This window comes from Seriola aureovittata, chromosome 10, assembly GCF_021018895.1.
Source record: "Seriola aureovittata isolate HTS-2021-v1 ecotype China chromosome 10, ASM2101889v1, whole genome shotgun sequence".
Taxonomy (NCBI): domain Eukaryota; kingdom Metazoa; phylum Chordata; class Actinopteri; order Carangiformes; family Carangidae; genus Seriola; species Seriola aureovittata.
This window is the reverse complement of record NC_079373.1, coordinates 20,427,578-20,439,980: the sequence shown is the minus strand read 5'-3', so window position 1 is coordinate 20,439,980 and position 12,403 is coordinate 20,427,578. Positions and strand designations below refer to the sequence as shown.

At 30.0% G+C, this 12,403-nt stretch overlaps 1 protein-coding gene across 1 annotated transcript in view; it reads left to right on the top strand.

The window, feature by feature from the left end:
• Positions 1-12,276, top strand: part of tspan33b (tetraspanin 33b) — a 33,849-nt gene extending 21,573 nt beyond the window's left edge. The window contains exons 7-8 of the mRNA XM_056387285.1: positions 10,596-10,757; positions 12,138-12,276. Coding sequence (XP_056243260.1) covers positions 10,596-10,757; positions 12,138-12,206 — 231 coding nt within the window. The 3' untranslated portion in view covers positions 12,207-12,276. The remainder of the gene's footprint in view (positions 1-10,595; positions 10,758-12,137) is intronic.
• The last annotated feature ends 127 nt before the right edge of the window (positions 12,277-12,403 follow it).

The window sequence follows — 12,403 nt, the reverse complement described above, 5'->3', positions numbered from 1 at the left end:
ATGCCTTACAATACTATGGCATTTTTTTGATGTTTTTATGCCTTAAAATAGTATGACATTTTTTCATGTTTTTAAGCCTTACTATACTATGATGTTTTTTTAATAAATTTCACGCATTAACATCGCATGACATTTTTCAACGTTTTTATGCCTTACTATACTATGACGTTTTTTTTATATTTTTATGCTTTGAAATAGTGTGAAATTTTTTCATGTTTTTATGCCTTAGTATACTATGACGTTTTATGCCTTATTATGACATGACATCTTTTGCCAATTTTATGCCTTAGTTTACTATGATGTTTCATGCCTTACAATACTATGATGTTTTTTTATATTTTCATGCCTTAAAATCACGTGACATTTCTTCATGTTTTTATGCCTTAGTATACTATGACGTTTTATGCCTTACTATACTATGACGTTTTTCAAAATTTTTATGCCTTAATATAATATGAAGTTTTTTGAAATTTTCATGCTTTACTATACTATGAAGTTTTATGCCATGCTCTACTATGACGTTTTGTCATATTTTCATTCTTTAAAATAGTGTGAAATTTTTTCATATTTTTATGCCTTAGTATACTATGACGTTTTATGCCTTATAATGACATGACGTCTTTTGCCATTTTCATGCCTTAGTATACTATGACGTTTTATGCCTTACTATACTATGAAGTTTTTTTATATTTTCATGCCTTAAAATAATGTGACATTTTTTGACATTTTCATGCCTTACTATACTATGACGTTTTATGCCTCGTTATACTATGACGTTTTTTAATATTTTTTTACTTCAAAATAGTATGACATTTTTTGATGTTTTTATGCCTTAGTATACTATGACGTTCTGGGCCTTATAATGACATGACATATTTTGCCATTTCTATGCCTTAGTATACTATGACGTTTCATGCCTTACAATACTATGATGTTTTTGTATGTTTTCATGCCTTAAAATCACGTGACATTTTTTCATGTTTTTATGCCTTAGTATACTATGACGTTTTATGCCTTATTATGACATGACGTTTTTTTATATTTTTATGCTTTAAAATAGTATGACATTTTTTCACGTTTTTATGCCTTAGTATACTATGACGTTTTATGCCTTATTATACTATGACGTCTTTTTCCATTTTCATGCCTTAGTATACTATGACATTTTATGCCTTAATATACTATGACGTTTTTTTATATTTTTTTATGCTTTAAAATAGTATGACATTTTTTCATGTTTTTATGCCTTAGTATACTATGATGTTTCATGCCTTACAATACTATGGCATTTTTTTCATATTTTTATACTTAAAAATAGTATGACATTTTTTCATGTTTTTACGCCTTACTATACTATGTTTTTTTAATAAATTTCACGCATTAACATCGCATGACATTTTTCAACGTTTTTATGCCTTACTATACTATGACGTTTCATGCCTTACAATACTATGATGTTTTTGTATATTTTCATGCCTTAAAATCACATGACATTTTTTCATGTTTTTATGCCTTAGTATACTATGACGTTTTATGCCTTATTATGACATGACGTCTTTTGCCATTTTTATGCCTTAATATAATATGAAGTTTTTTGAAATTTTCATGCTTTACTATACTATGAAGTTTTATGCCATGCTCTACTATGACGTTTTGTCATATTTTCATTCTTTAAAATAGTGTGAAATTTTTTCATATTTTTATGCCTTAGTATACTATGACGTTTTATGCCTTATAATGACATGACGTCTTTTGCCATTTTCATGCCTTAGTATACTATGACGTTTTATGCCTTACTATACTATGACGTGTTTTTCATATTTTTATACTTTAAAATAGTATGAAATTTTTTCATGTTTTTATGCCTTAGTATACTATGACATTTTATGCCTTACAATACTATGATGTTTTTTTCATATTTTTATGCTTTAAAATAGTGTGAAATTTTTTCATGTTTTTATGCCTTAGTATACTATGATGTTTTATGCCTTATAATGACATGACATCTTTTGTCATTTTTATGCCGTTGTATACTATGATGTTTCATGCCTTACAATACTATGGCATTTTTTGATGTTTTTATGCTTTAAAATAGTATGACATTTTGTGATGTTTTTATGCCTTACTATACTTTGACGTTTTTCAAAATTTTTATGCCTTAATATAATATGAAGTTTTTTGAAATTTTCATGCTTTACTATACTATGACGTTTTATGCCATGCTCTACTATGACGTTTTGTCATATTTTCATTCTTTAAAATAGTGTGAAATTGTTTCATGTTTTTATGCCTTAGTATACTATGATGTTTTATGCCTTATAATGACATGACATCTTTTGCCATTTTTATGCCTTAGTATACTATGACGTTTTATGCCTTACAATACTATGATGTTTTTGTATATTTTCATGCTTTAAAATAACGTGACATTTTTTGATATTTTTATGCCTTAGTATACTATGACGTTTTATGCCTTATTATGACATGACGTCTTTTGCCATTTTTATGCCTTAGTATACTATGACGTTTTATGCCTTACTATACTATGACGTTTTTCAACATTTTTATGCCTTACTATAATATGAAGTTTTTTTGACATTTTCATGCCTTACTATAGTATGACGTTTTATGCCTCGTTATACTATGACGTTTTTTAATATTTTTTTACTTCAAAGTAGTATGACATTTTTTGATGTTTTTATGCCTTAGTATACTATGACGTTCTGGGCCTTATAATGACATGACATATTTTGCCATTTCTATGCCTTAGTATACTATGACGTTTCATGCCTTACTATACTATGATGTTTTTGTATATTTTCATGCCTTAAAATCACGTGACATTTTTTCATGTTTTTATGCCTTAGTATACTATGACATTTTATGCCTTATTATGACATGACGTCTTTTGCCATTTTTATGCCTCAGTATACTATGACGTTTTATGCCTTACTATACTATGATGTTTTTTTTCATAATTTTATGCTTTAAAATAGTGTGAAATTTTTTCATGTTTTTATGGCTTAGTATACTATGATGTTTTATGCCTTATAATGACATGACATCTTTTGTCATTTTTATGCCGTTGTATACTATGATGTTTCATGCCTTACAATACTATGGCATTTTTTGATGTTTTTATGCTTTAAAATAAGATGACATTTTGTGATGTTTTTATGCCTTACTATACTATGATGTTTTTCAACATTTTTATGCCTTAATATAATATGAGGTTTTTTGAAATTTTCATGCCTTGCTATACTATGACGTTTTATGCCATACTATACTATGACGTTTTGTCATATTTTCATTCTTTAAAATAGTGTGAAATTTTTTCATGTTTTTATGCCTTAGTATACTATGATGTTTTATGCCTTACTATACTATGACGTTTTTTAAATATTTTTATGCTTTAAAATAGTATGAAATTTTGTGATGTTTTTATGCCTTAGTATACTATGACGTTTTATGCCTTATTATGACATGTCATCTTTTGCCATTTTTATGCCTTAGTATACTATGACGTTTTATGCCTTACTATACTATAAGGTTTTTTTTATATTTTTATGCTTTAAAATAGTATGACATTTTTTCACATTTTTATGCCTTAGTATACTATGACGTTTTATGCCTTATTATACTATGACGTCTTTTTCCATTTTCATGCCTTAGTATACTATGACATTTTATGCCTTACTATACTATGACATTTTTTTATATTTTTATGCTCTAAAATAGTGTGAAATTTTTTCATGTTTTTATGCCCTAGTATACTATGACCTTTTATGCCTTACTATACTATGAAGTTTTTTTATATTTTCATGCCTTAAAATAACGTGACATTTTTTGATGTTTTTATGCCTTAGTATACTATGACGTTTTATGCCTTATTATGACATGACTTCTTTTGCCATTTTTATGCCTTAGTATACTATGACGTTTTATGCCTTACTATAGTATGAAGTTTTTTTCATATTTTTATACGTTAAAATAGTATGAAATTTTTTCATGTTTTTATGCCTTAGTATACTATGACGTTTTATGCCTTATTATGACATGACATCTTTTGCCATTTTTATGCCTTAGTATACTATGATGTTTTATGCCTTACAATACTATGATGTTTTTTTATATTTTCATGCCTTAACATCACGTGACATTTTTTCATGTTTTTATGCCTTAGTATACTATGACATTTTATGCCTTATTATGACATGACGTTTTTTTATATTTTTATGCTTTAAAATAGGATGACATTTTTTCACGTTTTTATGCCTTAGTATACTATGACGTTTTATGCCTTATTATGACATGACGTCTTTTGCCATTTTTATGCCTTAGTATACTATGACGTTTTATGCCTTACTATACTATGACGTTTTTCAACATTTTTATGCCTTACTATACTATGACGTTTTTTTATATTTTTATGCTTTAAAATAGTATGACATTTTTTCACGTTTTTATACCTTAGTATTTTATGACGTTTCATGCCTTATTATGACATGACGTCTTTTGCCATTTTTATGCCTTAGTATACTATGACGTTTTATGCATTACTATACTATGACGTTTTTCAAAATTTTTATGCCTTAATATAATATGAAGTTTTTTGATGTTTTTATGCCTTAGTATACTATGACGTTTTATGCCTTATTATGACATGACGTCTTTTGCCATTTTTATGCCTTAGTATACTATGACGTTTTATGCCTTACTATACTATGACGTTTTTCAACATTTTTATGCCTTAATATAATATGAAGTTTTTTGACATTTTCATGCCTTACTATACTATTACGTTTTATGCCTTATAATGACATGACGTCTTTTGCCATTTTTATGCCTTAGTATACTATGATGTTTCATGCCTTACAATACTATGGCATTTTTTGATGTTTTTATCCCTTAAAATAGTATGACATTTTGTGATGTTTTTATGCCTTACTATACTATGACGTTTTTCAACATTCTTATGCCTTAATACAATATGACATTTTTTGAAATTTTCATGCCTTACTATACTGTGATGTTATTTTTAATGAATTTCACGCATTAACATCGCAAGACGTTTTTCAACATTTTATGCCTTACTATACTATGACGTTTTTTCATATTTTCATGCTTTAAAATAGTGTGAAATTTTTTCATGTTTTTATGCCTTAGTATACTATGATGTTTTATGCCTAATAATAACATGACATCTTTTGCCATTTTTATGCCTTAGTATACTATGATGTTTCATGCCTTACAATACTATGGCATTTTTTGATGTTTTTATGCCTTAAAATAGTATGACATTTTGTGATGTTTTTATGCCTTACTATACTATGACGTTTTTCAACATTCTTATGCCTTAATACAATATGACATTTTTTGAAATTTTCATGCCTTACTATACTGTGATGTTATTTTTAATGAATTTCACGCATTAACATCGCAAGACGTTTTTCAACGTTTTATGCCTTACTATACTTTGACTTTTTTTTATATTTTCATGCCTTAAAATAACGTGACATTTTTTGATGTTTTTATGCCTTAGTATACTATGACGTTTTATGCCTTATTATGACATGACGTCTTTTGCCATTTTTATGCCTTAGTATACTATGACGTTTTATGCCTTACTATACTATGACGTTTTTTTTATATTTTTATGCTTTAAAATAGTATGACATTTTTTCATGTTTTTATGCCTTAGTATACTATGATGTTTTATGCCTTATTATGACATGACGTCTTTTGCCATTCTTATGCCTTAGTATACTATGACGTTTCATGCCTTACAATACTATGATGTTTTTTATATTTTCATGACTTAAAATCACGTGACATTTTGTGATGTTTTTATGACTTACTATACTATGACGTTTTTCAACATTTTTATGCCTTAATATAATATGAAGTTTTTTTGCCATTTTTATGCCTTAGTATACTATGACGTTTTATGCCTTACTATACTATGACGTTTTTTTTATATTCTTATGCTTTAAAATAGTATGAAATTTTTTTACATTTTTATGCCTTACTATACTATGATGTTTTTTTTAATGAATTTCACGCATTAACATCGCAAGACGTTTTTCAACGTTTTATGCCTTACTATACTTTGACTTTTTTTTATATTTTCATGCCTTAAAATAACGTGACATTTTTTGATGTTTTTATGCCTTAGTATACTATGACGTTTTATGCCTTATTATGACATGACGTCTTTTGCCATTTTTATGCCTTAGTATACTATGACGTTTTATGCCTTACTATACTATGACGTTTTTTTCATATTTTTATACTTAAAAATAGTATGACATTTTTTCATGTTTTTATGCCTTAGTATACTATGATGTTTTATGCCTTATTATGACATGACGTCTTTTGCCATTCTTATGCCTTAGTATACTATGACGTTTCATGCCTTACAATACTATGATGTTTTTTATATTTTCATGACTTAAAATCACGTGACATTTTGTGATGTTTTTATGACTTACTATACTATGACGTTTTTCAACATTTTTATGCCTTAATATAATATGAAGTTTTTTTGCCATTTTTATGCCTTAGTATACTATGACGTTTTATGCCTTACTATACTATGACGTTTTTTTTATATTCTTATGCTTTAAAATAGTATGAAATTTTTTTACATTTTTATGCCTTAGTATACTATGACGTTTTTTTTATATTCTTATGCTTTAAAATAGTATGACATTTTTTTTACATTTTTATGCCTTAGTATACTAAGACGTTTTTTTTTATATTTTTATGCTTTAAAATAGTATGAAATTTTTTGATGTTTTTATGCCTTAGTATACTATGACGTTTAATGCCTTACTATACTATGAGGTTTTTAGTCTTCCTTATGCCTTAATATGATATGAAATTTTGTGATGATTTTATGCCTTAGTATACTATGACTTTTTATGCCTTATAATGACATGACATCTTTTGCCATTTTTATGCCTTAGTATACTATGACGTTTCATGCTTAACAATACGATGATGTTTTTTATATTTTCATGCCTTAAAATCACGTGACATTTTTTGATGTTTTTATGCCTTACTATAATATGACGGTTTTTAACATTTTTATGCCTTAATATAATATGACGTTTTTTGAAATTTTCATGCCTTACTATAGTATGATGTTTTTTGCCTTACTATACTATGATGTTTTCTTTTTATAAATTTTACGCATTAAAATCGCATGACGTTTTGCAACGTTTTTATGCCTTACTATACTATGACGTTTTTTTTATATTTTAATGCTTTAAAATAGTATGACATTTTTTCACGTTTTTATGCCTTAGTATACTATGACGTTTTATGCCTTATCATGACATGACGTCTTTTGCCATTTTTATGCCTTAGTATACTATGACGTTTTATGCCTTACTATACAATGACGATTTTTTATATTTTCATGCTTTAAAATAGTATGACATTTTTTGATGTTTTTATGCCTTAGTATACTATAAAGTTTTATGCCTTATTATGACATGAAGTCTTTTGCCATTTTTATGCCATAGTATACTATGACATTTTATGCCTTATTATGACATGACGTCTTTTGCCATTTTTATGCCTTAGTATACTATGCAGTTTTATGCCTTACTATACTATGACGTTTTTTATATTTTCATGCTTTAAAATAGTATGAAATTTTTTGATGTTTTTATGCCTTAGTATACTATGACGTTTTATGCCTTATTATGACATGAAGTCTTTTGCCATTTTTATGCCTTAGTATACTATGACATTTTATGCCTTACTATACTATGACGTTTTTTAAATATTTTTATGCTTTAAAATAGTATGAAATTTTGTGATGTTTTTATGCCTTAGTATACTATGACGTTTTATGCCTTATAATGACATGACGTCTTTTGCCATTTTTATGCCTTAGTATACTATGACGTTTTGGGCCTTATAATGACATGACGTCTTTTGCCATTTTTATGCCTTAGTATACTATGACGTTTCATGCCTTACAATACTATGGCATTTTTTGATGTTTTTATGTTTTAAAATAGTATGACATTTTGTGATGTTTTTATGCCTTACTATACTATGACGTTTTTCAACATTGTTATGCCTTAATATAATATGAAGTTTTTTGAAATTTTCATGCCTTAGTATACTATGACGTTTTATGCTTTACAACACTATGAAGTTTTATGCCTTATTATGACATGACGGTTTTTTCTATTTTTATGCCCTGCTATACTATGATGTTTTTTGATATTTTTGTGCATCAAAATAGGATTACGTTTTTTGACGTTTTCAAGCCTTACTGTACTATGATATTTTATTCCTTACTATACTATCATGTTTTTTGACGTTTTTATGCCTTACTATACTAGGAAGTTTTTTGACATTATTATGCCTTAATATGACTTTTCATGCCTTACTATACTATGACGTTTCATGCCTTACTATACTATGATGTTTTTTGACGATTTTATGCCTTACTATACTATGAAGTTTCATGCCTTATTATGACATGACGTTTTTTATTATTTTTACACCTCACTATACCATGATATCTTTTGCTATTTTTATGCCTTACTATTGTATGACGTTTTTTTTTACCTTACTATACTGACTTTTTTTACATCTTACTACACCATGATGTTTTTTGACATTTTTTAAAAAAACTTTTAATGCCTATGACGTTGAATGCTTTAGTAAAGTACACTTACTATACTATGACGTTTTGTTTACATTATTATGTCTTACTATACTATCATGTTTTCATAGTGTTGTGCCATAGTATAGTATGACGTTTTATGCTTTACTATACTATGACGTTTTTTTTAACGTTTTCATACCTATGATGTTGAAGGCCTTAATATACCATGACGTTTTTTGGACGTTTTTCATGCTTTACTATACTATGACGTTTTCATTTCTTACTTTCCGTGACATTTTTATGCTTTACTATTGTATGACTTTTTTTTTTTTTTTTTACTTTTTTTTTATATTTTTATAAAGCATTACTGCCATGATGTTTTTTGATCTTTGTATGACGCTATTTTATGTTTTTATGCCTTAATATACTATGACGTTTTTTGACGTTTTTTTGCCTTACTATGCTTTGACTTTTTTATTCCTAACTATACTATGACGTTTTTATACCTTACTATACTATGACTTATGACACGTATATGACTTTTATATCCGTAAATTAAGAGTGATGTTACCACATGTGTCACCTTTAAGAGGATATAGTATGACATATATAAATCCTCTGGATATATGAAGATATAAGTGTATAACATCTATAAAATATTCAACTTTAAATATGCAACTTTATCGAAAACTAGCCTGCTTATTAAAATTTGTATATATTTCTATACGATTTCCTTCCTAATTTCTTATTAAATTTAAATATACATGTCTATCTTTTATATTAACATATATAATGTGAACATATATACTGACAGGCTTATCTAACATATGTCTATAATATAAACAGACTTACCAAAATACATGTTTCCATTAGTTAGACATATATGTCAATATATGATATTGCTCCAGTTCCTAACAGGTTTCATATGTAATTTTTATATATATAGGCTATACTTTAAATACATACAGTATATGATTTTACTTCATATGTACATATATTTCATATATGGAAATTCAGCACATGTACATATTTTACATTTGCATATGGGCATTACTGCATGTAAATTAAGATCTTATATGTTAATAAACCGTTTGGTTGGCAGCATTAAAAAGCCAATCTCTTTGTTTTGGAGCGGTGGTATGGTTGTTGCGTCTGTACCAATATACGCCCTTGGTAAATGGCCAGTCTTTATAGCAGCATTGGCAGTGGTGAGTTCCCTACTTCAAAACTCAAGTCCTCTTACATCAAGATTTTCTGATACTTTGTCTTCTCACAGTCAACACACACATAGCCGCCTGTGCATACATAAAAAATGAAATGTGTGCAGATAAGAATGCATGCTTACAGTATATGTGTAAATTCCCACTCACACAAAAACACATACAAAATGCCTGTCTACCTTCTGTGCGGACACATAGCTGCGCAGCTTGCAAAGCCACCACTTACAATTCCTTCTGGTCTTTGTGAAGACAGAAGACTAAAGAGTCCATGTAGATCTATCACACTAGTATTGATTGTACATCACGCTACACAGAAAACAGATCACAGCAACCTTTTTCGACATGGGTGAAAAAAATCAATTAATTACTGCAAACACTATTACAGCTTAAGCAGTGCTGCAACCTGCTGTTTATAGCCTGTAACTGCATTTCTACTTCAGGGACTACTTGAGTAGTATTCCTTGTCACATCAAATGGATGCAGTTGTATTGCTCTCTTGTTGTTTCCTTTCTTTAATTCCAAGTTTCTGTATTTGTCAGGCTTCTACAAAACTCTCCCTCAGCTGTCACAATAGCTAATATCTTTGTGAATGCAAAATATCACAAAAGACGTGAAACAGCAGCCTGTGAGAGCATCCTCTGAAAGTGCTTCCAGTGTTTCAGGTTTATGTGGAAATCAAGGTCATCTTTAAACTCTGATATTCTCTGTCTCTCTCTCCTTGCCTTGTTCTATCTGCCACACAGACAGTCATTAACACCATGTGCGGTTTTGGGGTTCAAACCCAGAACTACCTGGAGGCAAACAAGTCAATCTATCCAGTAGGCTGTGCGGACAGGGCGGTGATGTGGATCGAGTCTCATCTGTTACTGGTGGGGGCTCTCGCCCTGGGACTGGCCTTGCCTCAGGTAACCGCCACACACACACTCACTCAATGCAAGTTGTGGAGTTACTGGCAACAGTCCTTTGCCAATGGTAACCTCAAGACAGTTCAGGGCAGAGATGACTCTAATCTTGTCCTACATAAGCTCTCTCTCTCTCTCTCTCTCACACACACACACACACACACACATACACACATAAACACACAAGTCAATAGAGGCATCAATTGGAGGTGTACCAGATTGAGAGTGTAGCAATCAACATATTGATGGTTCCTGCTACCTCAAAGGCAGGCTTTGCATGGTGCATTTGGACATGGCTGCAAAATAGTCTGAGCAGCACTTCATCAATCAGGACCCTGCACTTTTCATAGAGTAACACACAGTTGGTCAATTGGTGTGCATCCAACAACTTCCCTGTACAAGTTCAGCTTGTCTCACACAGGATAACCTCATCCTCTGTCAAATAGGAACAAAAATCTAAAAAAAAAAAAAAAAACATATTCTAAAGGTAACCAACAGCATGTAGGGTTAATGTGAGTCCACTGGGATAGAACTGATTTAAAATGAAGTTACACCTAGACAGCAATAAGTAGGCACAATGGGACAATGAAATTTTAACTGCACATTATTCATTTATTACACTGTTCTAGATTGAAAGCACAGGTTAATGTGCGAGGTAGAAGTCTGTGCATGATAATGTTAGATCATGTCTAAGAAAGGAGGATACTGACAATTCGCTCCTATTCACGGAGTACCGCTGTACAAAGCACCTCAAATCCCAAAGCATTAAGTAATGCTAATAACTCAAGTCAATATGTTAGATTGGCCATGAAATCACATTAGCACTTATCAAGAGTTGCCTCTAAATAATTAGTCGACTTACTTCATCAAAATGGTTCAGGTACTGTCACGTTGTATTTTCACACAACATGCAGCTTTGTCACTAGATCTTTAGCTTGAACTATCTTGGTCTCATATCTGCCTGATTGGGTCCCCAATGATTCTGTTGAGAGGGAAGCATGTGAATTACCCATGACTCCTGTCAAAACAATTGCATTAGTATTCCAGTTGCTTTGATGTGCAGTTAATCTGATGATGAAGTTATCATTTTTGTCTTGCACATCCTTACTAAAACACTTATTACTAGATTTGTCTGCATAACAAGCTACATTTAAATTAAACTGTTAATTATTGAAGAGCTCAGTTAAAAGCTGTGTTTGCCACCAAATGTGTGTGCTCTCACTGTGAGTATCCAAACAGTTTTATCTAATTTTCTAAACATTTCCTCCCGGTGCCAAATGAGCACTGCGACACCCTTCCGAGGGACCTTGAGATGCTCGGCACAGGCTGTACAATTACCGAGAGTATGTTCTGTAATCTAAAGTGGCTACTGCTGTCCTCTAGATTGCAGGGATCGTGCTGTCCCAGATCCTGATCTCTCAGATCAAAGATGAGATTACCTCAGTGTTGTGAGAGTGGGCCGACGCTGGGGAAGAGGAGGGAAGAAAAGAACTTACAGTACTCCGCTCAGCTCCTCTGACATGTGCAAGGACATCTTTTTTTTACTGCTACTGTATCTCTGCCATGTTTGAGTACATTTCTTATTCTTAACGTGCTGTTGCCCTCGGGCATACAAGTGTGATGCACTTTATTGTGTTACTCAAATATTC